Source organism: Solea solea, chromosome 5 (assembly GCF_958295425.1).
Source record: "Solea solea chromosome 5, fSolSol10.1, whole genome shotgun sequence".
Classification (NCBI taxonomy): Eukaryota; Metazoa; Chordata; class Actinopteri; order Pleuronectiformes; family Soleidae; genus Solea; species Solea solea.
This window is the reverse complement of record NC_081138.1, coordinates 1458100-1485884: the sequence shown is the minus strand read 5'-3', so window position 1 is coordinate 1485884 and position 27785 is coordinate 1458100. Positions and strand designations below refer to the sequence as shown.

At 41.4% G+C, this 27785-nt stretch overlaps 1 protein-coding gene across 3 annotated transcripts; it reads left to right on the top strand.

The window, feature by feature from the left end:
- Positions 1 to 374: 374 nt before the first annotated feature.
- Positions 375 to 27578, top strand: nfat5b (nuclear factor of activated T cells 5b). Of its 3 annotated transcripts, none has more exons than XM_058628600.1 (13): positions 375 to 669; positions 13875 to 14000; positions 15884 to 16517; positions 17288 to 17477; positions 17708 to 17898; positions 18213 to 18385; positions 19429 to 19563; positions 19665 to 19717; positions 20313 to 20445; positions 20899 to 20973; positions 21088 to 21191; positions 21342 to 23238; positions 23811 to 27578. In XM_058628600.1, the coding sequence occupies exons 1-13, from the start codon at positions 597 to 599 to the stop codon at positions 24041 to 24043; spliced, it is 4017 nt and encodes a 1338-aa protein (XP_058484583.1). In that variant the 5' UTR covers positions 375 to 596; the 3' UTR covers positions 24044 to 27578. The 3 variants fall into 3 exon arrangements, with proteins under 3 accessions (XP_058484583.1, XP_058484584.1, XP_058484585.1); XM_058628601.1 differs by lacking the exon at positions 375 to 669 and adding an exon at positions 10566 to 10633; XM_058628602.1 differs by lacking the exon at positions 375 to 669 and adding an exon at positions 15405 to 15467.
- The last annotated feature ends 207 nt before the right edge of the window (positions 27579 to 27785 follow it).

Here is a 27785-nt window from a genome sequence, read left to right as displayed (position 1 = left end):
TTAATAACTACTGTCTACTAATGTGATATAATCGATTCTAATGAACTCAATTTAAAAGCAGCATACCAACACACACATGTTAGGACCTGTTTAACCGGTGTGACAGTAAAAATGGAATCTTCTGGAGCAGAATTACATAAAGTGATATGTAGCAAAAAATATATATAAAAATTAAAAAAAGCAATTTAATAAAAAATCTAAAACAATGCATATACGTTTACTAAGTTTACATACATTTAAATATATACTGACATAATTCATTGATTAAAAAAAAGAAGATAAAAGTATTGCGTCACATGTGTGTGGGCGTGGCTGCCATGTGGGCCGCTTGATAAGTGTGGGAGGAGTGAAAGGGGGCGGGGCGGAGGGCCAAGTATGAGTGTGTGTGAGTGACAGCAGAGCGGAGGCAGTTAAAGGGAATTAAGTCAGTTGAAAGCGCTCGCGCGACAGAGTCAGGTCAGTGAGAGTGGCTTTGTGAACACACGCAGCAGCTTTTTCACCTCACTCTCACTCACTTATCTATATTTTATATAACTGAGTGACGTCGCGCTGTGTCCGGCTGAGGGTGTCTGCTTTCCTCGGCGTGAGGGACTGCCATGCCCTCTGACTTCACCTCCCTCTTCAGCGGGGACCTCGACCTGACGGCTCCCACCTCTCTCTTCTATAAAGGTAACGACCACTACAATCTTCTTACACTCACACGCCGCTCTTGTGTTGTGTTTTTGAGTCTGTAACTGTGTGTTTTTTTACTTACCGCCTACCTGACGCAGATGTGCGCGCCCGCGCGCGTGTGAGTGTGCGCGCGCACTCGTTTTGAGGAACTTTTCTGTTATTAACGTGGACTTTCAGGAATAGTAGTCCTGAGGGTGAACACCTGGTCCCAATGAGTCATTAACTGGTTATGGTTAAGGATGTGGTTTTGTTGAGTCTGTCATAAATGAATGTAAGTCAGTGTAGCGTGTGTGTGTGTGTGTGTGTGTGTGAGAGTACGAGTACCTAAAACCTCTCAAACCATAGACCCGGATTTACCAGATTTCGGTTAAAGGTAAAGGTCAACCATTTAGTTGTGATGGTTAAGGGTAAAGGTAAGGTGGTTTTGTCTACGTGGGGCCTCACTAAGACTACTGGACAAGAATGTGTGTGTGTGTGTGTGCATCTTTACTTGTATTTGTCACCTCTTTGGGACAAACACTGACCTTGTCAGGACCAGCAGTCCTCATGGAGACCACAACCTGGTCCTATTGAGGCAGAAAGTTGTTTCAGGCTAAGATCTGAATTGTGTTTGGTTAAAGTTAAAGTTAGGCATTAACTGGTTTATTGGGTCTTTTGTTATAACACATGGTCCAGGATGTCCAAATCAATGGAGGTCAGTGCAGTGTCCTCAGAAGAGTAGCTGCACTGACCTGTGTGTGTGTGTGTCATATCTGTGAAGAATCTCTGGACATAGATGTCCATGTATGTTGTCCTTACGTCTGAAGACATGGTTGCGAGGTGAAGATATTTATTTTTCCCTTTTTGCCGTTTCCTCTCAGCGGCTGCATCTGCACACTGGTCAGACCAGTTTACTTTTCCCCTGCCAGCTGAAAAGCAGTGTTGTGTATTTTCTGGTGCCCGTCCCCCCCCCCATCCCCCCGAGACACTATACACACACCACTCAGCTCCTGAGGGTGGCGCTACTCTGTGCACTCACTCACATACTGTGTGCCGTCCTGGGTGTGGAAGCCTCGGGCAAACTTCATGTATAGTAACTGTATTACACTCAGGAGATGAAACAACCACTGCAGAGGATTCTGTGTATTTTGATATGATTTCACTAGCTAATCACATACAGCTGTGCTGGAGTGATATCTTATCAAAGCTCATGTGTATATAAGCTTTTTTTGACATGTCATCTATGTTACCTAGTTCCTGTGCAAGGATCAGTGAAACTCACAATGTCAGACTGGACCAGATGAGATCAGAGTCTTCTTTTTCTGTGTTTGAATCTTTTGAAAAACTCGGGTTGTTGCATGTTTTTTTCTTATGGCTCAAACATCCAAAGTTTAAAAACACAAAAGAATATTGCAAAATGTTGTGCTAAAAACATCCACATATATTATTGCAAAGTAAACTTTTGAAGTTCTCCTGACTCATATATTTGACATGTCTCACTGCGTCTCACACGTCCAAAGCCTCATGCTTTTTAATGTAATTACTTTGTGTTAAGATAAGCTTATCTCAGCACTGTGCACAGATTAAACTGTTAACTGATACTCCTGTGCGTTGAGTTTGCACATTTTCCGAAATACCAGTGATCCGTGAATTGGCCTTTAGAACGGTTTGATTACTTAATGCTACAATGAGTGAAAACTCAATTAGTCAGATACACCGTTTATTTGACATGAGTGTCTCACACACACACACAGACACAGGCAGGTTTGCACATCTATCCTTTTAAGGTCACTGCATTGACTTCCATTCAGTTGGAAACCTTATGCCCTAACCGTAACCATAATTCAAAACTTAACCAGTTCCTCAGAAATGTGGTTTTGACCCGGTGTTGGTTTCCATGACAACTGATCACACACACACACACGCCTGCCTCTCTGCTGTATGCCAATGCAATTTAAGTGAGAGGAATTTCATTTGTTGAGCTTAAAGCATCGACATTCTTGTAAAACTTAAGTTTGTTTGTTTCTTGACAGTTCACAGTCGACACTGAGCATGAAGTAAAAGTATGTTACATAAATAAGTAAATAAATTGGGTAATTACTCTGGACGTCAGAATAATTATACAGATATTAAACCGTAGTTGGAACTGACCAAATAATTCCAAATGAAACCTTTTTCTGAGATTAGGTTCCTTATTCCTCACCATATTCATTGTTTTTTGACTATTTCCAAAGCCCTTTATGGACTTAAATTGTCGCTCTCTCCGCCAAAATTCCTCTGCGATCTCGACCAACGCTAACTTGTTCTTTAGCCTGCTGCTTTGTTTGCTTACCAATCACACTGTCGTGAATGTGTGTCAGGGCAGTTGACTGGGCTGCATGTGAGAGGTGAAGTTAGCTTTCATCATGCCGACAAGGCCGGGTCATGCAGCTCCCCCACCTGCACCGCTTGCCCTTTTTTAGCTGAGGAAGAAAAACTCCTCAAATCCCCAGTATTGAAAAATCATGACCCACACTCCTATCAGAGGCAGTGGTTTTCTATAACGTACTCCATGACTTGATGGATTGAGGTTTCATTATTTTCTTTGCTCGTACAGCATGTGCCGCGTTGTTCTGTCAGTCATGCTGAAACATAATGAGGAACACACATTTGGAGCTTGTGAGTTGACCAGGGAATACCAAGGAAAAACAACACACAATGGCTCTCAGGATAGGAATGCTCGTCACACTATCCTCTGTGCTCCGTAAAGACTGCTCGTTAATGGACGTCATAAAATGTCTTCCCATCAGTTTCACGTCATAGGGGAAGGATGTTATGGCTTTCCCATAAGTTCCATCAAATCTGATTAGCAATTGTAAGACCGCATTTTCTCGATATTTTTTATTGACACCCACCGAAACCTGGTTAATCATTAACACTGCTCAGTGTGTAAACCTGACCCTAAAAAGCACTGTATTAATATTGACATCTGTGTTAAGCAAACTTAGTGGCATGCGCTCAAAAATATTTGATTGCCTTGAAAGCTTGTTGTGGCACTGATGATGAAAGAATAATAACTATACAGGGAATATATATATATATATATATATATATATATATATATATATATATGGTGTGTATATATAGCCCCTTACTATTTTGAATAGTGACATAGTGAGCTAAGGCTGCACATTTAATCAGGAGGAGCACAATTTTATCCTTTTATAATGTGTTATAGCACCAGTTCTATGAATGCAGTGGACCGGAACACATCAGAATCTGCAAAATGCAAGTTCACGGAGACAACCCAGGGTGAAGAGTGGGTCAAAGTGTCAGATATTACCCTTTTGGAGGAGCTTCTACTGTGAATCCAGACAGAAGGGATCGAAATTCGTTACTCAAACGTTCACCCTAGGTCATTTTTAAACACTCTTGCATCAGTCAGTCCTTCTGCACACACTGAATCTGCTGGTGCTATAGATGTGCACTTCTGGTACTGTATAAATAATAAGTTAAATGTTAACCTTATATAAACTCATCCAGTACATCCTGTACAACAAATTATGATGCAAATTACCCACACCATTGAATGTGGTGTGACTTGCCGTCTTATCTCCCTTTAAAGCTCTTTAATTAATGATTAATGCTAAGCAAACGCCAGTAAAACCTCTAATCAGGGTCAGGTCAAAATGTCACCTCCTCTGGTATTTACTGCACACCTGTGACTTTGCTTTGGCCACAGCAAATATGAGTGGTTTAACCTGTTAAAACATACTGATGTGTGTGTGTGTGTGTGTGTGTGTGTTGACATCTTGAGCAGTTTGTTTCATTTCAGCGTTTTCTCTGTTGTCATTTTTTTGGTCAAATTCTCTTGATTTGCACATAAAAGCTGTACAAAAATGTGTGATATGTAAAGTATATTTAATATACAATATATAATAGTCAGAAAATAACATTTTTATTTCAATAATAACATTTCATAATGATCACAATCACGTATTCTTTTGTTTTATATGAAAAGAGGAGCAGACTTTTGTTGCTCTCGCCCCCATTTAGTGAAGTTGCATTTGGGAAATGTGATGTTTTCAGACTGACTTGACAGTTTGTCCCTGGTCCAGAGGAAGATGAAGAAGACATGAGGCCATGACACTTATCTGTGAGAAGTTCAAAGCACCTGTGAGATCTCACGTCCACCCTTGTGTTTTCTCTCCAGGGTAATATGGTTCTGAACCAAGAAATTAAATATGAACTGAGGTGAATCTTGGTTGGCCAGAGTCTCACCACACTGGCAGATAAACTAACTAAGCCCTCAACTAATGACCTATTGAGCCTCAGTTTTACATTTTTATTTAAGAAAACGAACACACCCAATTTGTCTATTTTGTAGTTTTTAAACTTTTTTACGTTGCATTTTTTTTTTATTTTAATCGATTACTAAATTAATCAGCAACTATTTTGATAATCGATTAATCGGTTTGAAGCTTTTTCATTTCCGATAGTTTAAGCTTCTTAAATGTGAGTATTTTCTTCATTTCTTTGATCTGGATAACAAAGAAATCAGTAAAAGTGAATCATTTTGGTTTATGGACAAAACGAGACATTTGAGAACATCAGCATTTACAGGTTTGACGAACACCGATCAACATTTTTTAAGGTTTTCTGATATTTTATGGACCAAACGATAATAATAATTCATAATCGATTAATCTGTCGATTATTTTCTCGATTAATCGATTATAAAAATAATCATTAGTTGCAGCACTAACATGCACTAACACCACACCGCACCACACCACACTGCACCACAGACCAGAACACCAGATTCATGTAATCCAATATACCAGCCTTAAAATAAACCCCTCTCCGTGAAGTTTATCATATTTAGATATCGTTGAGTGTGTGCCAGAACCCCGTTGATTCAAGTCTTTGTCTGTTGTGATTGATAAGAAAATACTCAAACAATCTTCAAGTTGAAACGAGTTGACCCTAAAACATCTGTCTTACTCTTTACGCCACATAGCTTCTACAGTAGTTGTCCTGTATGCTGCTTCTCTGCTGTCAGACTTGACAAACGACTGCATCTCGTTGGTAATGTGTTAGTGATGAAATATGCTGTTAATGGACATCTATAATTACCTAATCTATCATTCTGATATGTTGGCTTTTCATTTAGTGCAAACCCAAGAGTTATTTTGCCGCCGATGTGAGTGAGGCTCTTGAAATTTGGGTAAAGAGTTGGATTCAGATGTGGACAGCGGACATGTTCGGTGGTTTGTCTACAACACACTAACCTTTGCACCAACACATATGCACAACGTCTAGATTGGACTAGTGCTTGATAGTAAGGCCTTAAATGCACATCAGCGTATATACATGGAGGCAGTGAGGGGAGTTTAATAACTAATGTCCACCACAATTTATAGTACACTTACAAAAAACCACAACCATGTTCATTGTAAGACATTCTGGTTTATGGTGCATCCTTAAATCCTTATCTTTATGCACATTGTGTTTTGGACTGGTAGCAAACTTTTGTTATTGTTATCGTTTACGTTTCCATTGTGAGTGGAAATGTCACCAGGTCATGTCCACATGCTATGATCTGCACTCTGGTTTTTCATGCTATTGATGTTTCTTCAGACACTGTCTGTCACATCTGAATACCTTTGGTATAAAGTAGTCAGACAATCCATCCTACAGTCTATAGTCGTGGTGTCTCAACATCCTGTCTTTTAAGTCTTTTTATTCTGAGTCATCTTCGGCTTCCTCGGCAGACTGGCATGGCACGGTCAGATTTCCCCCCTGCATCCTGTCATTGTTGGCATTTTTGTTGTCTTGATTTAACTGGCAGTTATAAGTTTGGACACTGAGACTGTTGCCATGTTGAAAAACACTCTCCATGTGTGACTTATATATATATATATATATATATATATATACATATATATATAACTTAATTTCACAGCCACATGTCATATGTTCACTGAGATGAAAGTTAGACGCCTTTACCCGTTAAACCAAAGGACCTTTGCACTTGTAGCCCAAACACCTGCGTCTTTCCTCTGTGTTAAATTTTAACGTTGAAACCCCGTGCAGGGAACATTCTTTTGATAAGGGTTGGCCTAATAAACTGGCAATTGAGTCTATGTTAAAATATTCTCCAAACTGCATTGTAAAAAGTTTAACCTTGTGTTAACTTTGTTTCACTAGAATCAAAGGTCATGTTTGTTTACTATCTTCCTGACACACACACAGTATTTTGCCTCAGGTTCAAGGTAAACTTGGTCTCAACTGAGTTACTTTACGTACATTTTTATGCAAACTAGTTTTGAATGTCACTTTTTATACCCTAACTGAATCGAGACACATAGTGTTGCTTGTTTATAATCAATAAAAGACTCATCAGATACTTTTCTGCATGGATCATTTTTAGAAATACTTTTAAGAAACTGTAATCATTTGTCATCGCCTTCCTGACGACAGGGCTTTATTATGTCAGTGTTATTTTCTCATGACTCTCCTTCCTGCGACTCTCTGGTTCCTTTTCATGAGTTTGGCAAAGATGGAGTTTTTTTTAATTTGCTGTAAAGACGTCATCAGCTGAATGACAGTGTTCATCGCTCACTGTCTTAAGCAAGCTACGACTTGTTTTAGTCGGAATATGATTCAATGCATTTTCGCATTAGTTTGATTTCATTTACTCGTGTTGAAAATCCAGAAGAAGACGAGGTTGCGTGGCCTTAGTTTAAGGGGAAATTTAAAGCAACAGAGACGACATGGGATCACTAACATTAGCACTCTTTAATTTTCATTTTTATTTTCATTACATCACTCAACATATTTAGATGTGTGGTTGTGGGCTTTGTTTCCTCTGTCTGCTGCACCAGATCCTTTGAAGTGCTTGTGAGCTGAAACACAAAGTGACATAAATCTCGGAAATGGCGAGTCTTACGCTAGTAAAACTTAAGAAATGAGGGCAGAAAGACGACACAGTGTGTTTACGAGTCAAAGGCCCGAGGAGGCTCCATTCTTTTTGTTTAAAGTCGCTGCTTAATATGAAGTGGCTTCTCGGTTTGCAAAATGTTGGCGTTGGGTTTCCAATGCTCGTACATTCTTCCTTTTTGTTGTTTTAGTGTGAATTTCTGATGCCTCAAGACTCAAACATAACAATAATGAATGTTGACGCAGTGCCACCCCTTTCATCTTCCAACAGAGCTCCAACAGCCTCGATCAAAAGTCAGTTCACAGGATTTCTAAACTTCTTTCACTGGTCACTCGTTTACAGTGAATGACTTTGTATTGTAACGTAAATGCTAACCAAGAAACTTTAAAAATACATAATATATCTGTATTCACTTAAAAAAATGGTTAAATGTTGATGCTAAGATAACAGGCTGCTGCTATAGTTTCATATTCATAAACATCTCAAAGTTTTCAGCTCAATTCTCAGGCGCTTTGCAGCAACTCACTTTCTCCAAATAAAACATGTAATGGGTGTAATGTTGCTGCAGGTCACAATATTCTGAATAATGTCATTTTGATATTGTCTGAGTTTGTGGTCAGAGGGCGAGTGTATGCGTGCGGTGTTGCTACAGGCTTTTTCCTGTTGCCTCAGCCTGGTTTTCCTGTGAGCAGGACAGAAGTGCCTGTGTTGGCACACCAAATGTTTTGTCAGACTGTCATATTAGACCATAGTTTGGTCATTTTCTGTCGTCTTCCCTGATTCTCTGGAAAACAGGCAGACGTATCTCGTCAGTTCTGCCTCAATCCCCTGGAAGTATTGGGCAGACTTTAGATGCATATACATGTGTCTGTGTTTGTAAAGGATTTGAATTCTTCTGTCAAAGTGACACTTTTTTAGGTTTAGCCTAGCGTCTCTTGTGTGTTGCGTCGGCAAATAAACACAGAGAAGTTACCAAAAATTCACACTCAACCAAATATCCAAGCAGTAACGTTTAGTTTCATGGCTGTAAGGATATAAAAGTATGAGTAATGACCCTCTTTGTTTTCTAACCCGACTTGTAGCCGGGTGGTTAGGCCCCCACAAGAGCCTCAGTGCCTGTTTTGTCAAGTCAGGATGGTGGTGGGTGTTTGTTGAAAGCAAGTGGTGTAAACCGATGCCTGGAGGTCGTTCCTGGTCAGTTCAGGATTAGCTGCACTGAAAGAGCTACATGCCACAAACTCTGAGCCTGGTGCGCAACAATTTAATTAGCTTGTTCTCAAGCCTGACTGACTTTCACCTTTTCAAAAACTGTGCAGAACCTGCAGCTCATGCCGCATGAGCCCTTTTCTGTAAGGCATCAAACAACACCATCGAAATATTAAGATAATCAAACACTTGTTTTTTGATTTGGCCTGAAATATGACATGTTTTGACCCTTTGTTTTAACTAAAACATCGATATTGAGCATTGTAGGAATATTGGATTGATTCATCTGAATATGTCATATTTTTTTACATGCTTACGTTATTATAGTTCAATTATAACAAAACACAATGTCCTCCAGGGTTTTATCAAGGTTTTCTCTGATTGCACACGTCATCCTACTGTCAAGTAAAACTTGTGTACTCTTCCTCCACAACACAATGACGGCATCATGATCCTTTAATGAAGGCAATGACTGTAAATGCACTGATCACACCTGTCATTACAGTGTCTGCTACTGTGCTGAGCAAAGAGCTTCTCTTTCAACATATTTCAGTGTGCAGCGTAATAATCGTATGTGGTCATAAACGAAAGTTGAGCAACCTGAATTATATAAGTAATTCATATAATGTTACTCCAAACGTTGTGCAGTAAAAAGACATAGATCAGCTGCAGCAGAGGAGTCTGTTCAATGAAATTATGACTTTTGTGCCACAAAAAGAACTTGTGTAGCTTGAGAAAGATTTTATATTCAGGTTAATAAATGTTAAACTGAATTTGTAAAAGAAAACAGTCGTTTGCTGTTGGCAGTGATTTGAAACAATGCATTAATCACAGTTGAGAGTGTTCAGACTGTTGTTTGAGCAGATGCTGACACTGACATGTGAATATGTTGCTCGCTGTTTTGTAAATATGTAAAAACAATGAGCAGCAGCTGAAAAGTTGGTCTTTGCTTTGTTCCCGGTATTACCAGTCGAGCGTCTATTGGCAGCTACTTTAATGAAAATGTGACCTAAATGTGAATGACTGTTTAACTTTCATTATCCATTACGTGTTAAGTAATTAATCAGTTACAGTTATTAAAACTATCCCGTCAATTATAAATCGTAATATTAGGCAATAACTCATTGTGACATTGGTTGTACTACATTCAGCATTAATGACAGTTAGTTTGTGACGGTGGTTACAAAGAAGATTACATGTGGTGACATTTTCACTGTTGTAAGGTTCTTCCTGCAATATCCTGCATCGTCACCGTGTAGTTCTTCATTCGATTTAACGCTGTTTCTCACTTTTCCGTGTTATATCAGGAGAGACTCAGAGACTTGAAAGACTTGTCTCCTGATCTGTGTTGCTATGGAGTCTCTGGCAGCCTTCATGTAGGCTTGGCTGTAAACATTTCAGGGTTGTTGTACATGGTTTGCTGCAGGTGCCAGCCCTTTCACTGTTTTTCTTTTATGCTTGGATTAAATACCAAATATACTGTGCACTTATTCTTCCCCATGTCTTTCAGTGAAGCAGTAGAACACTTTTTTTTTGTGGCTTAAATTCATTTTGTGTGTCTTTGCAGCCTGAATTTTTTAAGATACGCTTTATTTACGCTCGACAGGATTGCACATGACAATACCGCTAACCTGTTGGGCAAGTCGAAGTACAGAAAAGGTTCTGGGAGCACAGTAAACAAGACAGGGAGAGGGAGCGAGGCATAGGTGGGGGTGGAGGAGGGGGACAGAGGGGGAGTCGAATCTGTCACTCAGCCAAAAAACCAATGCCACACCCCAGGTGCCAGGGCTAGTAAGAGCAAGCAACAGGAATGTGAGGGAAATGAATGGGAGTGTAAGTCCTGCCATTCACATGGTGAGTGCTTTTTTTTTTCACTTTTAGCGTCCACTTCTTTCAGTGTAAACACACCACAGTATGGTGAGTGTGTGTTGGTTCTGTTGGTGTGAATGCTAGTGTATGTGGTGTGTTATCTGCCCTTTTGTTTACAGTGACAGTGACTGTGACTGCGGTTGCTTTTCCCTTCAGTTGATGTAATAAAATTGCGTAAATAGGTGAAGTAGAGCCGATCACGTGAGCACAGTGTCTGTTACAATCACAGACACGCTGCAAATGAAAGGTTCCTCCGTGTGTCAGTGTTCTGCACTCCCAAGGTACAAATCCAAACATCACATGGTCAGTTTCTGTTTGTCTCTCTGATCTTTTTCTGTTTTTAAATGTTCTCCTGTGTTGTTTGTCAGGTGCACACAGAGAACAGTGCTCTGTCTGCTTCAGACGCAACAAATATGCAGCTAAATGTGTTTTTTGTTTTGAGTTTTCTAAAAAGTCCGGGGACTGTGGAAACTCTTTGAACAGGCCAGCCAGTGATTCAAGACCACTGCTTTGAGAGAAGAGTACATATTTTCTGTGTGTGCGGTTGGCAATCTGTTTACTGGAAGGGCTGCTTGCTCAGAGCACATGTTGCTGCATGTGCCCTCAGTCAGTGAGCCCCGAGAAGACTGTAGAGTTTGTAAGTGTAAACGCTGGGGCAGAGAAAGTGTTTTTGTGGCGGTGGTTTGGGGGGCGTTTGGTGCATGTGTGTGTCTGTGTGATTTTTGTTTGGATAACCAGCAAAACCACACTAGAATCCTGTGTGTATGTGTGGTTCACTGTGAGTTATATGAGTGTGCTGAGCCCAGATTTAAGCTCCCTTTCTGGGAACCAGCATTCCCTGCTCCTCTACAGCGAGGGCTAAGAGACTGGAGGGCTTTGGGAATGAAGAGGCATGGGCTGATTTCACTGTGTCCCAGGTTTGTCTATTGTACACAGAGAGTGGTAACAATGGGAGGGTTAAGTATCTGATATACACACCAAACCCTGGGACTCAGCTGCAAGTAATTAAAGCTGGCAGTTGGCAGAGGAGAGAGTCAGGCGACTGTAATGGCTGCTCCAAGTTCAAACCATAATATTTGGATGATGAATCAGGCTGCTCGTAAAAGTGTTGTCATGCTGTTGACCCATGGCTTTCTCCACTCGCCGTGTCCTGTTGCTCCTCAGGGAAGAGACGAATAAGCCGCCGCAGGACACTGGTTTTGATTTGACATCATTAATCTCGTCATTTCCCATCTGCTATGTTTGTTTTCCCTCCTCATGGTGCAGGTAGAGCTACAGTCACCATTTTAGCTTAGAGAGAGAGAGAGAGAGAAGGTACCCACAGCACAACTAACAATCCAATCAAATTGGTGGCCAGTTAAGTGACTTACTGTTGCAGGTCCCCCAACAAACCTCAACAACAAATCAAATCTGCTCACCCCTCATTTACAAAGTGCTTCAGAGAACTAGGGCTGCAAAGATTGATTGATTAGTTGATTACTTAATGAATCAAGAACTATTATTGTAATTTCTTTGATTCTTCGTGGCAGTAAAATCTTTGCTTTGGGGACATAATTGTCATTTGTGGTTTGGGAAACACCCGTCAATATTGTCCACCCTGTTTTGTATTTAATGGACTAAATAACAGAAACCCATGGAGATTAGTTGAGGATCGCTGATGAAAGCTAAAGAATGGCCTCCAGTGATTTCATTTGAGTTTGAAGATAAAATAAATCTGGAGAACAGAAATCTCTTTATGAAGCTACGTGGTGGGTAATGTCTTTGGCCAGTGCCATCTCAACCTTTTGAAATCTGAAAACACCACGTTTGGACGAGATAGTTGAGCAACGGCAGATCTCGCTGAAGTTGCATTTTTTTAAGAATGATAAACTCTGATCAGGCTTGCCTTTCCTCCGTGGGGTGTGTCAGCTGGATGACGATCGATGCGTCAGCTACCGAAAATTGTGTGACATCATTTTGCTGCTTCACAGTGTAATAATTTATATGACTTACTTTTTTATTTTATTGTCCACCATGAATCCCACAAAAATTCAATTTTGAGCTAGTTTTTTTGTTGTTTTATCAAGTAAAGTTGGATCTTGTAAACAAAGTAAAAAGGTTTACTAAAATAGAATAATGATAATAATAAGACAAAGTTGTAGAGTCAACAGCAGAGATTGCCAGTAATAAAATGTTGGAAGCCTGTTTGGCAACTGAACTGAGGCTATAATTGTCACACATCGTTCCAAAAACAGCTTAGAGTGCAGCATAGATTCCTGTCATTTATCAGATATGGTGCCAATCAGGTCACAGGTATGTTCTTACTGTTGTGTTTGTTTGCAATTATGTGCGACACTGATTATAAATGAATGACAATGGGGAATGTTGATTTCATCATTTTTAGTGTGTAATGTCTTTGTTTACCACGTTATCCTCCACATGAGTGTCGCAGGGCCATTGGAGCTAATCCCAGCTGACATGAGGTGAAAGGGCGCTACATTCCGGACAGGTCGTCGGTCCATTGCAGGGCAAACATATGGAGACGCACAATCATTCACGCTCACATTCACACTACACTCAATTTAGATGTGTATTCACATGAGCGCTTTTTAATCGAACCCCAGTTCGTTTGCTTGGAAAAATTTCGGTTGGTTTTGGTAGATGTGAAAGTCTGATGTGCACCAAAGAAGCGAACTCTGGTCCGCCTAAAAACGTAGGTCTCAGTTCGCTTCAAGTGGACTACAATGTAGGGCATTGTGGGTAAACACAACCAACATATACGCACGTGTCGAACGATAGCCGGGAGAAATGGCTGAGCCCATTGTTACAGCGGATACTTTGTTTTGTTTTCTTGTTCATTGTTTGTCTCGTCTTATCCTTCAATAATTCTTGATACAGCGCCACCTCAGGTGAGGAGGGGAACACGTTATTCAAAAGGTTCGGTTCATTTCACTAAAGTGCAAAACTGTGAGAGCAAACTCGGACCGGCTGAATGTTGCGACCCCCGATCTCGCGGAGACTATTAGGTGTGAAAACGACATTAGAGTGTCCAGTTAACCTCACACACAGGGAGATCATGCAACCTCCACAAAAAAAAGCCCAAACCGCGATGCAAACCAGCAAAATTGCTATCCACATGCTCCACCGTGTTTCCATTATACTAAAGAAAACTGTTGACATTTTGTTAATGTCTCACCACGTTAACCCCCTTCTCTCTCTCTCTGTCCCTTTCGCTTTCTCTTCACAGAGTCAGTGTATGACTTTCTACCCAGAGAGCTGCAGTTGCCTTCCTCCACTGGGCAGAAACCAAAAGTCATGAGTCAAACGAGTGGTGGAGAGGCAGGGCCTCCTCCTTCAGTGTCTCTAGGATCAGGTAGGATCCTGCTCCTCTTATTTTGATTCCTGATTTTGCCCCACCCCAACACACTCTGTATCTGTAGGCAAACAAACACCTGCATACGACAGGAAAGCCAGTCAGACGACCCGAGGCTCTGTAATCCTCACGTGTTGGTCCAAAAACAAAAAAACAAAAGCCCCACAACATTAAATACATTTAAATATCATTTATATATAAATGATTGGAGTTGGATGAAGTTGCTGGCTGTATTAAAACACTATGATTGTTGTTACTGACTATTTACTGTAGGCTCTTGCTGTGAAAGTGTTTTGAAATGTGTACAACAGGCTCAAACAGTATTTACAGCCAGGCTCTGTCATTGTCTAGATTTTCTTTTGGTTTTGCATGCTTAGTACAAAGTGCTTGGTTGTTTGTAACAGCTTTGTCCCTTTTGTGAAGGAAATTAATACGCTTAGATGGCTGTAATCACCTTGCTGACCATTTGGCACTTGCAAGATGGAGCTATTGTTCACAGAAGAAAATTATGCTGGCAGAGAAACACAAAAGTCCAGAAATGATATAACGCGAGTAGCACCAAGCACAGTCTAAATGTCCTGAGCACCCGAGCCCGTCTGAGCACCCGTGACATCTTAATGGCCTTAAAATGAGGTTTCATTTTGCTACCGAGTTCACTTGATGAATCATAACTGTTCCTTTAAGATGTGTCTAACCCAAAATAGAACAAAGGCTTGATTATCAACCATGCAAAATGGAATTTACTGGGTTAAGTTTCTTGACTTTCTTTGGTAACATTGTAACAATGTAACTCAACATTGTAACAAATTCCCACACAGCAAACCCTGAGTCAGATAATATTCCCGTTTAAAGGAAGTGAACACTTGAGGAAGAGGTTGGGTTGATGATGATGTAAAACATAATAGGTCAGTGTTTCAAAAAAACGACAAATGAAGTTCATAGTAATCCATATTGTACTTTATGTTGTAGTGCAGATCATTTATCAGCCACTTTTCTCAGTCACTCCAGTAAAAGAGTTTTCATGCAGCACAGACAGTTAGAGTCAGACAGGATGAACCACCTTTCACCATCTGTCCATGTTTATATACCATCACATATGTACTTGTGTTGTTTTCTTTACAACTGTAAGTCATTTGTCACCAAATTAACAGACGTCTCAGTGTATTTTTAACAGTTTACATCTAAACTACACCCCCCCCCCCCACCACCACCTTTCATCGAGGTCACTTTAACTATTTGAATGCTTTTGAATTTACATCACAGTGTATGTCAGCATGCTGGAGCAGCACTTTTTTGACAAAAAAAAAACAAAACAAAAAAAAAACCTGTGTTTTTTTTCATTCTGAATAAATTCTTACTGTTCAGCTCTTATTGCTCATTCGCTGTCTCATTTTTATATTCCAGGAAGTTCCCTCTGAAGCAGGGAGTGTCTGCATATAAAATGGTCTGCAGTTCTCTGCTTCATAGGTCAGAAGCTTGTTTATTCTGTCTCTGTGGCTACGTTCAGTCCCAACAAAATGAACTTTTGTAGCAAAAAAAGAAAAGACAAAACTAAAATATGCTCCATTAATTGGCATGCATCTTTATATGCACATAACTGTTTTGAACTTCCATTCTGAACATGAAAAAATGCTAATATTGAACATCAATTCATCCATTTATAGCATTTTGACATCTTTTAAAAAGGGGGACTGCTCACCTCTCACCACGAGTCATACATACAGTATACTATTCCTCATATACTGTACATTTACACAGACACACACATAACATACAGTAAAAAGAGGGAAATTTTAGTTTTTTTAGTAACAGCAAAAACTTGGGACTGCTAGCCAACGCTGGTTGAGATGCCTTTGTTCACAATCTAATTATTTGCACTGTAGATGCCATGTCCTCTTCTATGACCATGGAAGGCCCCCGCAGTGCTTTTTCCACCCCTTCCAGCTCCATCACACATTCCAGTGCTTCAACCAGTGACCAAAACCCAGCTCAGAGCAGCTGTGTGGTGGACCCAGAGGACACCAGGGCCAGCAGAGTGGTGCCAGAGGTGGCCGGGGCAGAGAGCGGGAATGGTAGCAGCAGCAGTGGTGGAACCTGCAGAGGGAGCAGTGAACTAGCGGATGGGAGAGCTGTGGCGTCGCTGGAGGCCCAGCCACATCACCAGATGACCCCGTCTAAGCGCCGCACCGTGCTGAACATCTCTCCGCCTCCACAAGACTTGTTTGATGACAGCCAGATGTCCTGCCGCGATGAGGTGTCCCTAGACTCGGAGCAGAGTAACAGCATCTGGATGGATGACTCACTGTCCAACTTCAGCATGATGAGTTCAGCTTCTTACAACGATAACACCGAGGTACCACGAAAGTCCCGTAAACGTACTCCTCGACAGAGGCCCGGTCCCAAGTCTGTGCGTGCAGCAGAAGCCAGCATGGACGTGTTTGATGCAGACAGTGCCAAAGGGCCACACTTCGTACTGTCACAGTTAGGCCCCGACAACAAGACGGGCTCGAAAGGAAGGTTTGTGGAACCTAATTAATCCTTGATCTGTTTGAGTCATGTCCCTCGTCATGTCCCTCGTCATCTCAATGAATTTAGATGCACCATTCTTTCATAATAAAGTCATGATAAATAGACTAGAATTTATATTTCAATAGTTTCACAGTATCATCTCAATTGGCTCTCAGTCTGACATTTTCTGCTCAAATTACAATGACAATTGAAAATCTGGTGATGTCATTCTTTATATTATTATAATATTATTATTCAGCAGCAAACATCAACCAGCTTTTAAAATAACAAATGGCCGCCTCGAAATTTCCCACCACTGCGCGGCGACTGAAGAAGAGCGGTTAGATGTGAGCGAAGGGAGGGGCAGGATACTAAAGTACAAACAATGGTCATCCACAGTGACTCACACACCAGGGATAAGCAGGGCACATTAATTCAGCAGATAACTCTGAAGGCTTTAAGAGCTGTACATATAAAATGCTTGGCTGATGGTCGGCCTCTTAACTCTGCATTGCTCAGTGTGCCATGGCAACTTCTCAGCCTTTTCGCAGTGGGAACTATCGGGTATTTACAGCATCACACCCCAGAGTATAAATTAGTAAAAGTAAGTTATTAATCTTATATACAGTAATTGATGCCAAGCGTGTCATACAGTCAGTAAATCACCTCTCCCTATGAATCGATAAGTTACTTTATCCTGACCCTGGCACTGGTAAAAGATGTATTTGTAGGTTTTGTGTACTGCAGTAGACTAACGTGAACAATGACCTCTGTTTCAGCTCTGATGATCATCATCAGACCGTTAAACACAAGGGAGGAACTCTATCGATGCAATTCCCGCAGAAGAGCGACGGGAAAGAGCTGAAGATTCTCGTCCAGCCCGAGACTCAGCACCGAGCGCGTTATCTGACTGAAGGCAGCAGAGGCTCAGTGAAGGACCGCACGCAGCAGGGCTTCCCTACTGTAAAGGTAACAGTCTTTAGTAAGGTGTGTAGTTATTATTGGCTTATTGTCAGAGGTTTTGAAAGGCGTGTGTGTAGGATTTAGTGAACTTGCAGAGGGGCGTAAAAATGACTTATTAGTGATGGTTTGTACATTTCTTGACACAATCTGTACTCACACATTTGCACTGAATGTTACTGTCACTCTGACATCAGACAGTGTTTAAAATCTGTTTGTTTTTTGTTTCCCTTTCACAGCTGGAGGGAGTGAACGACCCAGTGATCCTGCAGGTGTTTGTGGGTAACGATAACGGGCGCGTGAAGCCTCACGGATTTTACCAAGCTTGCAGGGTGACCGGTCGAAACACCACAGCCTGCAAGGAGGTGGACGTCAACGGCACAACAGTCATTGAGGTCTCTCTTGATCCAAGCACCAACATGACACTAGCGTATGTACCCTTCATGAGACTGGGTAGTTTGTTAATTTGTCTAATCACAAAAAAAACAAAGCCCATTGAAGTGTTGATCGATCCAGTCAACTGCTTAATAAAATGATTGTGTTATTGAAGCATACAAATGCAACCTTTATTTATCATTATAACTCAGCTAGGTGCTGTGTTGTGTTTTGAGTCTGCTGCACTAAAAGTCAAAGTCAGGAATAACTCACGGATAAATTCTCCCGATAACTTTGGGGAAATGAATTATGAGACATGATAAGATGCATCATGTGCTGCTCTTTTATCAGTGATGTGTCTCTGTGCAGGGTTGACTGCGTCGGGATCTTGAAGCTCCGTAACGCTGACGTCGAAGCTCGTATCGGTGTCGCTGGGTCCAAGAAGAAGAGCACGCGCGCTCGCCTGGTGTTTCGCGTCAACATCCCTCGTCCGGACGGATCCGTGCTCACACTTCAAACTCCCTCGTCTCCAATCCTGTGCAGTACGTCTGCCCCCTTCATCTTTATAAGATTAGAATAAGAATAAGCTCAACATACAGATGACCTGTGACCTACTTAGCTAATAATTATCATTTATTCCGTAAACTGAGCCATTTTCCCCGTCTCTTTTAACAGGAGAGGCCCTGTGTCTAAAGTTCAGTGTAGCCTGGGGTCAGGAGACTGTTGTCTTTTGATGTCAGCAGTGGAGACAATGTGTAAATATTCCCTCAGACTCAGGTGTTATTTAATAATATACATACAGTATAAGGGTGTGGTTGGTTTCATAAACAGGAAAGAGGCTCAGGGCCACAAGACAGTTTCTGTGTTAGTGGATTCGACGGGAGAATGAGAGGGAAAGGACATAACAATAGAGGTGTGCGGAGTTCTACTGTTTACACTACCAGCATGCAATCCAGGGAAATATCTTTCCTCAAAACTAAAATTAAAAAGAAATCCCTAGTGGCATCTGTGCATGCGAGTGTGTGTGTGTGTGTGTGTTTGTGAAACAGCGTAGTGAAAAGATCTGTGAAGTGTGTTAGAGGGAAAGGGGAGTGGTTTTTAGAGAGAGAAAAATAGGGTTAGTGTTGTCCTGATCATATACGCCTGCTTTTAAAAAAGGCTGCAATGTTTATTTCATAAGCTATTAATAAAACATAGGTAACAAGATTCTGATTTTATCAATGCATCGTATATTTATGCACGTATGAATTGAGTCTATAGTGAACCTACACACTGACTGAGTATTCATTGTTGAGGAGTTGTTGGGGAACATTAAACGTCCCTATATAAAATATGTTCTCTCTGATGAATCACTAGTGACTCTTTAATCACTAAGTACTACATAATTGCATGTGCTCACACCCATCTTTGAACTTACACACAGTGACATATTACACATTTTTGTGACAGACAAACAGATAACAAACACTGGCCAAAAGTACTGAAAGTTCTGTTCCATAATGACACACACACACACACACACACACACACACACACAGACTCACAAAGTGAACACTGTATCAGTCTTTTTTCTTTCTTTCTGCAGCCCAGCCTGCAGGAGTCCCTGAAATCCTGAAGAAGTCACTCCACAGTTGCTCAGTCCGGGGCGGAGAAGAAGTCTTCATCATTGGCAAAAACTTTCTTAAAGACACTAAAGTCATATTTCACGAGAATGTTTCTGGTAAGAGTCTTTTTAAAAACATTGTTTTGGTTAAATAGAAAGTTAGATTCATTGATTTTTTTAATGTGACGTCTCTCTCCCTCGCTCTCTCTCTCTCTCAGATGACAAATCATGGAAGGCAGAGGCTGAAATTGACATGGAGTTGTTTCACCAGGTAAAATTGTCTTTGTTTTATTTTTTGTCTCAAGAGATTGAGGCAGTTTTGCTAATGAGCTGAGTGCATAGAAACAGCCATTTCACATTGGTGTGGGCCTTGTCGTCGTCTAAATCCTTAAATGGCTGCTGGTTCAAAGGTTTAAGTAGTCCCATTGTGTGCTGACCTAATTTCACTGCGTCTCCAAGTGTGGGCTGAGTGTCTCTACAGTTTACTTTAAACCTTTGGCCTCGTGAACAAATGCTGAGGAGTGAAAAAAAGGGTTCTTGTGGTTGCAACAGTGGAGATAAACACTTGTTCTGTTAACTTTGCTCAGTGTTGTTCATAAGTGAAAGCAAAGTCACGCTCCCTGTGTCAATCCACTCCAGTGCACTTTTACAGTACACTGAAAAAGTGTCACGTCATCCTCATGCTCACTATGTGCAGGTGGAGCATGATGCAAACATAGAGATGACCTGCTCGTCCAAACATTCCCACAATCCCAAGTCACTAAATACACAACAATGACATAGATTTATTTAAATTATTACTTCTTTTTTTTTTACTGTGCTAAAATGGTTCACTGACTTTTATTCTGTGTTTGCTCGTCCACAAGAATCACTTGATCGTGACGGTTCCTCCGTACCAGAACCAGGCGATCACCTCTGCGGTGTTGGTGGGAATATACGTGCTGACCAACGCTGGCAGATCCCACGATGTTCAGCCGTTCACGTACACTCCAGACCTGGGTTTGTTTCACTTCACTTTTATTCACCAGAAATGTGATAGATAATATATGATCATACATATATATATATATATATATATATATATATATATACATATATATATATATATATATATATATACATATATATGTGTATATATATATATATACAGTATATATGTATATATATAATAATACATACTTATATGTGTATATATATATACAGTATATATGTATATAGTATATGTATGTATATGTATATATATATATATATATATATATATATACATATATATATATATATATATATATGTATAAAGTGTATATGGTATCTGTGATGCCTTCCAGTTTAAAGGAGTGATTTAAAAGAGTCAGTTAATGGCACCTCTTTAATTTTAAGCCTAATTATTTGTGTTACATTCATCGTCTGCAATGACAGGATATTTATGGATATCTGTGCTGATTTCTCTTGCAGCAAATCAAGATGTTCCTGTGAAGAAAGAGATGTCTTCTCCAGTGAAGACTTGTACTTTTGATGAACAAATGAAAGGTTATTATCCTTTAGTTATACATAAATAACATGGGGGGTGCAGTCATTTGCCTTGCATTGGAAAGCTCATTGAGAGTAATATATTTAATGATGTCCCTGCTCTTGCTCTGACAGCCCTGGACGGTGCTTTGAGGCCCTCGATGTTGCCTTTAGTGAAAAGAGAAGATGTGACTCCGATGGAAGTGACCAGCAACCTCCAATCCTCTGGAGTATTTAAGGTGACACACTGATGTCTTTATTACCACACGACACACCTCATTATAAACTTTAAATAACTAAAAAATGATGCAGGTTGGTTGGATGTTTCATTGTCGTGGTGTTTCTGTGGTTATGGGTTAAACAGTAGTCGTGTGTTTGTGTGTTTGCAGACTGCTGATCTGTGTCCAGCCCAGCAGAACACAGACATGGCTGCAGGACATCTAAGTAAAAACAGGCCGTTCTCCAACAGCCTGCCTCAGGCTGCAGTTGACCCCGACAAAGGCCAGGCCTCTGTTTTTACCAACGCGGAGCCCTTAAGCACCATTCAGAAGCAGGACATCGCTGCCCCCGGCTCCTTTTCTGTGCCTGCAGATTCTCTGCTCCAGCAAAGCTCACAGCAGTTCCTCCTGGAGCCTCGAGAAGGCCTTGGACAGGAGAGGCTGGGCAGTGGCTCTGGAGGTGTGGGGAGGCTGTGTGGAGACCCCACGCCCCAACAACAGCAGCAGCAGCAGCTTCCACTCTTACCCCCAGATGAAGTGGCCCAGCTGGAGGAGGCAGTGAGGCAGCTTAAAGCCAAAGGTTTCTGTAGTTTACCACTTCAGCCTGACAATTCCATGGCCAAACAGCAGCAACAACAGCACATCCAGCACCAGCAACAGATCCAAAAACAGCAAATCCAGCAGCAACAGATGCAGCAACAGCAGCAACAGCAGCAACAGCAGCTTCAGCAGCAGCAGCAGCAGCAGCAGCAGCAGCAGCAGGCGTTGGAGAATTTGCAGCAGCAGCTGTTTCAGTCGCAGATTCAGATGCAGTGTGGTATGTTCCAGGATGCTTCCCAGGGCAAGAACGCACAACAGCAGGCCTCATCACAGGGGGTGGTGCCAAACCATGGGTCTCTTTTCCAGCAGGTCCAGCAGCAGCAGCAGCAACAGCAACAGCAGCAGCAGCAGCAGCAGCAGCAGCAACAACAAGCAGCTCTCTTTCAGCAAGCCAATGACCTACTTTCTATTCAGACCAACTTCCTCCCGCAGACACCCTCTCACCCTTCACCACCCATGTTCCACAATCCCAGCACTTTGGCTGAAACACAAGATCCACAGGTGGCTCTGTTTCAGAAAGTGTCCCAGGAGCAGGTCCAGGCTGCTCTCTTTCAAAACACCATGACAGTACTTCAGTCTCCAGAGCAGCAGCCCTCAAACTCTGGACTTTTTCTGCCCCAAACTCCGTTGCCCCCTCAGCTCACACCCAGCAATTCCCAACAGCAGCAGCAACAACAACAGCAACAGAAGCAGCAACAGCAGCTGGGCTTTCTCAGTGCTCTACAATCCCCTGCACCTGAACCACAATCAGTATTTCAGACTCAGACCCAGCTCTCCCCCATCCAGCAGAGAAGCCCCATGGAGCAGCAGCAGCAGCAGCAGCAGCAGCAGCAGCAGCAGTCCTCACAGCCTCAGCCCCACACTCAGCCCGCTCAGCAGGCTTCCCTGTTTCAGAGCATCTCCTCACATCCGTCTTCAAACACACTCTCTCCTGGCCAGCAGCAGCAGCAACAGCAGGCCGGCCTCCTGTTCTGCAACAGCAGCCTGTCCACACCGGACCAGGCCTCCAGCCTCCTGTTCAACAGCCAGGGCCAGATGCCTCCTCTGACCAGCAGCAATCTGGTTTCTCAAGAGCCCCAAAACCCGTCTCTGCTCTTCTCCCAGTCCAGCATGGTGACGGTGAACCAGCAGGACCGCTCGGAGCCGATGGCTTTGGGGAACCAGCAGGTCATGTTTCAGGAGCAGCAGCCGATGCAGCTGGGCAGCGGCTCCAACCCCCGGCAGGAGCAGCCGCCTGTGGGACTCTTCATGCCTCAATCCAACATGGCCCCTCTACAGGGGGGCATGGCTCAAGAGCTCACGCAGTCGTCCATGTTTGCATCCCATAATGGCGTCGCAAACCTCCAGACGACGACGTCGTCCCCCGTTCAACAGCCGGGGGCGCTCTTCCAAACTGCCGTCAGTGGGAGCATGAATCAGCCGAGCCAGCCTCAGCAACCCGGCCTCTTCCTGTTTGGGATTCAGAACGGTGAGTAACTCATAACCTTGGAACTGTGGCGATGACGGTCACATGGTTTTGAAGTTCCCCTCAGGTGGCTGTAATTAGTGGTGTGTTAATAATTGACGACTTGCACATGAAACGTACAACTTGTACAATCCACATTTATGAGTTCAGCTGGGGTTTTACAGCCCCAGCTGTAATGTTCTGATTTGGCTTGGCTGTTTTTTTTTTTGTGAAGACTCACTGTACACAGCTCAACATTCAAACACAGATATTCATCATAAGAAGTAGCCAAAGCAAAGACTAATCCAAAACCTGCATTTTTGGATTTGTCAGGTCGGCCAGAAGCATGACACTAAATAAACACGGGACAGTGTTGGTGTTTCTGCTGCCCCCAAGTGGCCAAAACAATGTCAGCAAAGCTAATATACAGTTATGAAGGAAACTACAAAATTATATCACTGTAATCTTTGTTATTTATCTATTTATAATAAGTTGTGAACTGTTGTGTCTGATAATCAGGGGAACTTTGCACATATGAAGCACAAAGCTACTGCATATCGAAAACCTCTCTGACTCATCACCTCCCCTCTCCACAGGATGTGGCCAGCTGATGAACACTCCGGGAAACACTCTCTCGGACCAGATCATAGCCATCAGTCAGTCCGGTCAGAGCCAGAGAGAGAACGACGCCCGCATCCAGTCGCTGCTGAACCAGTCCATGTCTCAGTCTGGGACCGTGCAGAACAGCATGTCACAGAGCATGGAGAAGATCGACGACCTGCTCGTCAGCTTGCAGGAGACGAGCAGCAGCTTAACGCGCTCATATTGACCTGAATCTTTGGCTTCTATTGTTCTTGTTTTCAAACCTGCTAAAACATGATTGGGTTCCTTCAGAAGTTTCACGAGTAAAGAACTGTGAAGATAAACACGGTCAGAGAAATGAATATGGAGTGGATTGTGAATGATCTCTTACTAAGTTACTAAGTTATGACTGATTGTCCCGCATGAGGACTGAGACTCCAGATGACGACGATCACTGATGAAATTCGGCCTAAAATGTAATGGAATTAATTTATCTTGTAAATTTGTGTCCATATGTGTACGTGCACCGTTGTGTTATTTGTCCGTAAAGTGGTTTGGATGACTAGTGTTCCCTTTAATACTCTGTTTGTGGTTGTTGTTTTCTCTGTTATTGCATGGACGCTGGAGTGTGTGGTACAGCAGGGACGTTTGGAAAGGACTGAGGTGTGAAAGGTTGTTGAAGGTAAAGTCACCGCTGTTGACCAGATTTAATAATCCTCTCCCAACAGTGCAGAAAGTGTAGAGAAGGACGTTTGGACAGGTGGAGGAAATGGAAAGTAGAAAGTAGAAAGTAAAGTATGTAAACATGTAGGCACAAACGCTTCAAAACTTACTCCTGATGACATGAATGGATGAACTGTAGCTGTCACTCACAGGGACTTCAGAGTGATGACATGAAATAGACAGAAAGTGAGCTGAGCAGGTGTATAAATAAAAGACTTTAGCATCTGTTGTTGTATAAATAAAGTGCAGACTTGTTTAGGCCTCTGTGATGTCGTTGAGCGCGCAGCTGTCAGTGCGGTCGCAGAATCTCTCCATAGTCGACACAATGTACACAGAGCACTTTGTTAATGTAGGTAAATAATAAACATGTTCAGGCTAACATTTAGTCTGTGTCCGTCAAATTCAGACTGTGTCAGTGTTCGCTGCCTTTTCTTTTTCCTTTGCATACATCACAGGGCGTGTTGTGGTCCAAACAACAAATAATGGCTGATTCCTTCTTTTTTTTTTCTTCATATTATAACTGTATGTTCAGCACTTTATAATAACGCTGTTCTTTGTGACTACTTAACTCACTGAGGGTACACTACAGTCCCACAGGAGGTGGCTTTTTCATGTCCTCATTGTTTACAGGATACACCCCCGTGTTGGTTTGGCAGCATAGACTCACAAACATCGTCATTTTCACCTTGTTACAACAACAAAATCTATCATTTGCTTAGACATGTGGACAGATTGTGTTTGAAGGAGTTTAAATCTATTTAAACACACACACACACGTGTGTGCGTCTGCCGCAGAGGGAATGTAAAATAGCATATCAGTATAATTGTGTCGTAAGGGTAGGATCGTGATGTTTTTAGTGTCAAGTCTGCGTCCGGCACGCATGAACTGGAATAGTATTCTTCAAGCTACACAAGAGCCTTTTTACCAGTTTTGTTAATGTGATGGATGGAGTGAATGTGGAGGAGACAACTGTACATAGAGCATCTGATCTGGATGAAGGTGTTGTCCATTTTACACGTGTTCTTGTGAATAAAGGCGAGTTCCACTGATTCCATGTCTGCAGTCGGCCTCAGGACCAAACGTTTGACTCCAAATGAATCCTGATGAGAGGCCAGTTTTATGGCTCGTGAGCTTTTATTTTCCTTTGTCAAAGAAAACATAGACAGAGACTGTTTGTCTCTGTCACACCTTTGTCTCTGTTTCTTGTGTTGTTTTATTTCAAGTGTGTGATGTAAAGGGGGCTGGTCTCTGATGATGATGATGATGATGATGATGATGATGGCAGAATTTTCTCCACAGTTTGTTAGAAACACAAAAAAAACACAGTTACATTTTATACATTTTTTTCACGGCGACACAGACGAGAGTGTGTGAGCGTGTGATCTGTGTGTCAGTTTTTAAAGGGACCCTTTACTCCTGAAGGAAACCTGAGCTATCCGTGATTGGCTTTCTTAAACTTGTGAAGTAGAAAAAAAAGAGGACGATTTGCAGTGTTGAGTATTTATGATTTTATTTCCTTTTTTTTGTTTTGTGTTGTTTTTGTTGTTGTACTAAGCTTTATCTAATTTATTTTCCAAATGGTTTCCTGTAATCATAGTCAAACTGATGATCCCCTACACTCACATTAATAAAGACATTCCTGTGCATGGTTACTTATGTAATGTACATGTAACAAGTTTATCCAAGTTTGAAAAAAAACCCGTCAAAATAAGAACATGATCAGTTTATTTTAAGATCAACAAGTTTCAGTATTTGATAGTAGTAGAGAAATGTGTCACTCAGATCCAGAATGTTCTTTTCTACACACACTGGGCAGATCATTATCATATTGTTGTCGTGTGTTTCTTTACGTTGTTGATAAAAGTTCTACAGACGACAAAAAAAACCCGCCTGTTCCCTGCAACAGAACAAGACGATGGTCTCTCTTTTTTTTAACGTTACCAAATCATACCAATCATTTCCTTTCCCTAAAATGTCACTTTAGACACTAACATAAGCTGTACATTGTCTTTTCCATTACGTTTGCAATGATATCTTAATCTGAGAGTGTGTGTTGGTGGGGATGAGTGATGGGTGAGCTGTCGTGCCTGGTTTGTTTTCATCCTGTGAAGCACTTTGAGTTGCGTTGCTTTGTATGAGAGGTGCTGTTAAAATTGATTGATTGATTGATTGATTGATTGATTGATGGGTCTTGAGGAGATGTTGTAGTATTGACCAGATGTTTGACCTTTGTCGTCTGTGTGATAATTGGTCTCAGAATGTTTTGAAGGCAAAAAACTCTTCACTTTGCTTTTCAATAATTCAACAACAGTGAGCAGATAAATGTGTTGTCGTTTGTACTGAAGTATCCTTCGCATTTATGTCTAAACAACGTAGATGCAGACAAGAATTCCCTGAAACTGCTATGCAGCTGATATACTGTAAATGTAGATGTGTCTGTTTTTGTTTTATATATTTTTCTATATACAGTAGCCTCTCCTGAAAAACCGAAATGGATGTTCAGTCTTTTATTTATGTCGCTTGTCGATAAATACTTTTCAACAAATGTTCATATGGCTTTGAGTGCAACCTTAAAATCAAAACCTTTTAGATTCTCTTTCAGCAACGTCACACACAGATTTATTTCCATTTTTGTGATTCAAGTTTCACCGTGTTCCACCTTTTGTTAATGAAAATCTTGCTATGATTGCTGTTTATTGGTGTAGTGTTTTTTTCCTCTTCCATATCATGGGATTCTCACATATTCATAAACAATAGCTTCAATACATAAAGGTTTGTTTGTCATTTAGAAACAGTGTTAATGACACATTCTGCATTATCGGATTAAATATATATTCTTTACTTTGTTTCCACTACACTGATAAACAGCCTCCTGAAAACAAGCAAGTGTGAAAATGTTGAGTCTAAAAAAGTGAACAATTGTCAAATAATCTGCTTGGGGAGCAGAAAGGAAAAGTTTCTATATATTTGGCTTTTGTTGGGATTTTTTTTTCTCTTTCTTGCCAATCATTTTGTAAACTTGCTGCTGTCTATAATAAACATATATGCTGTACTTTAACTGGTAACTGTAGAGCTTTTATTTCATGCTGAAATTACATTACAATGTGTCTGTAGTTTGTTTGTTTGTTTTTGTGACTGAGATTCCAGAGCAACTGTTAAAAACATGCACAAAGCAATTCAACAATAATCTACAGTGTTAATCTAATAGTTTTTCTTTATTTAAGAGCCTACAAGGAGACATAGAGCAGGAGAATTTCAAAAAGAA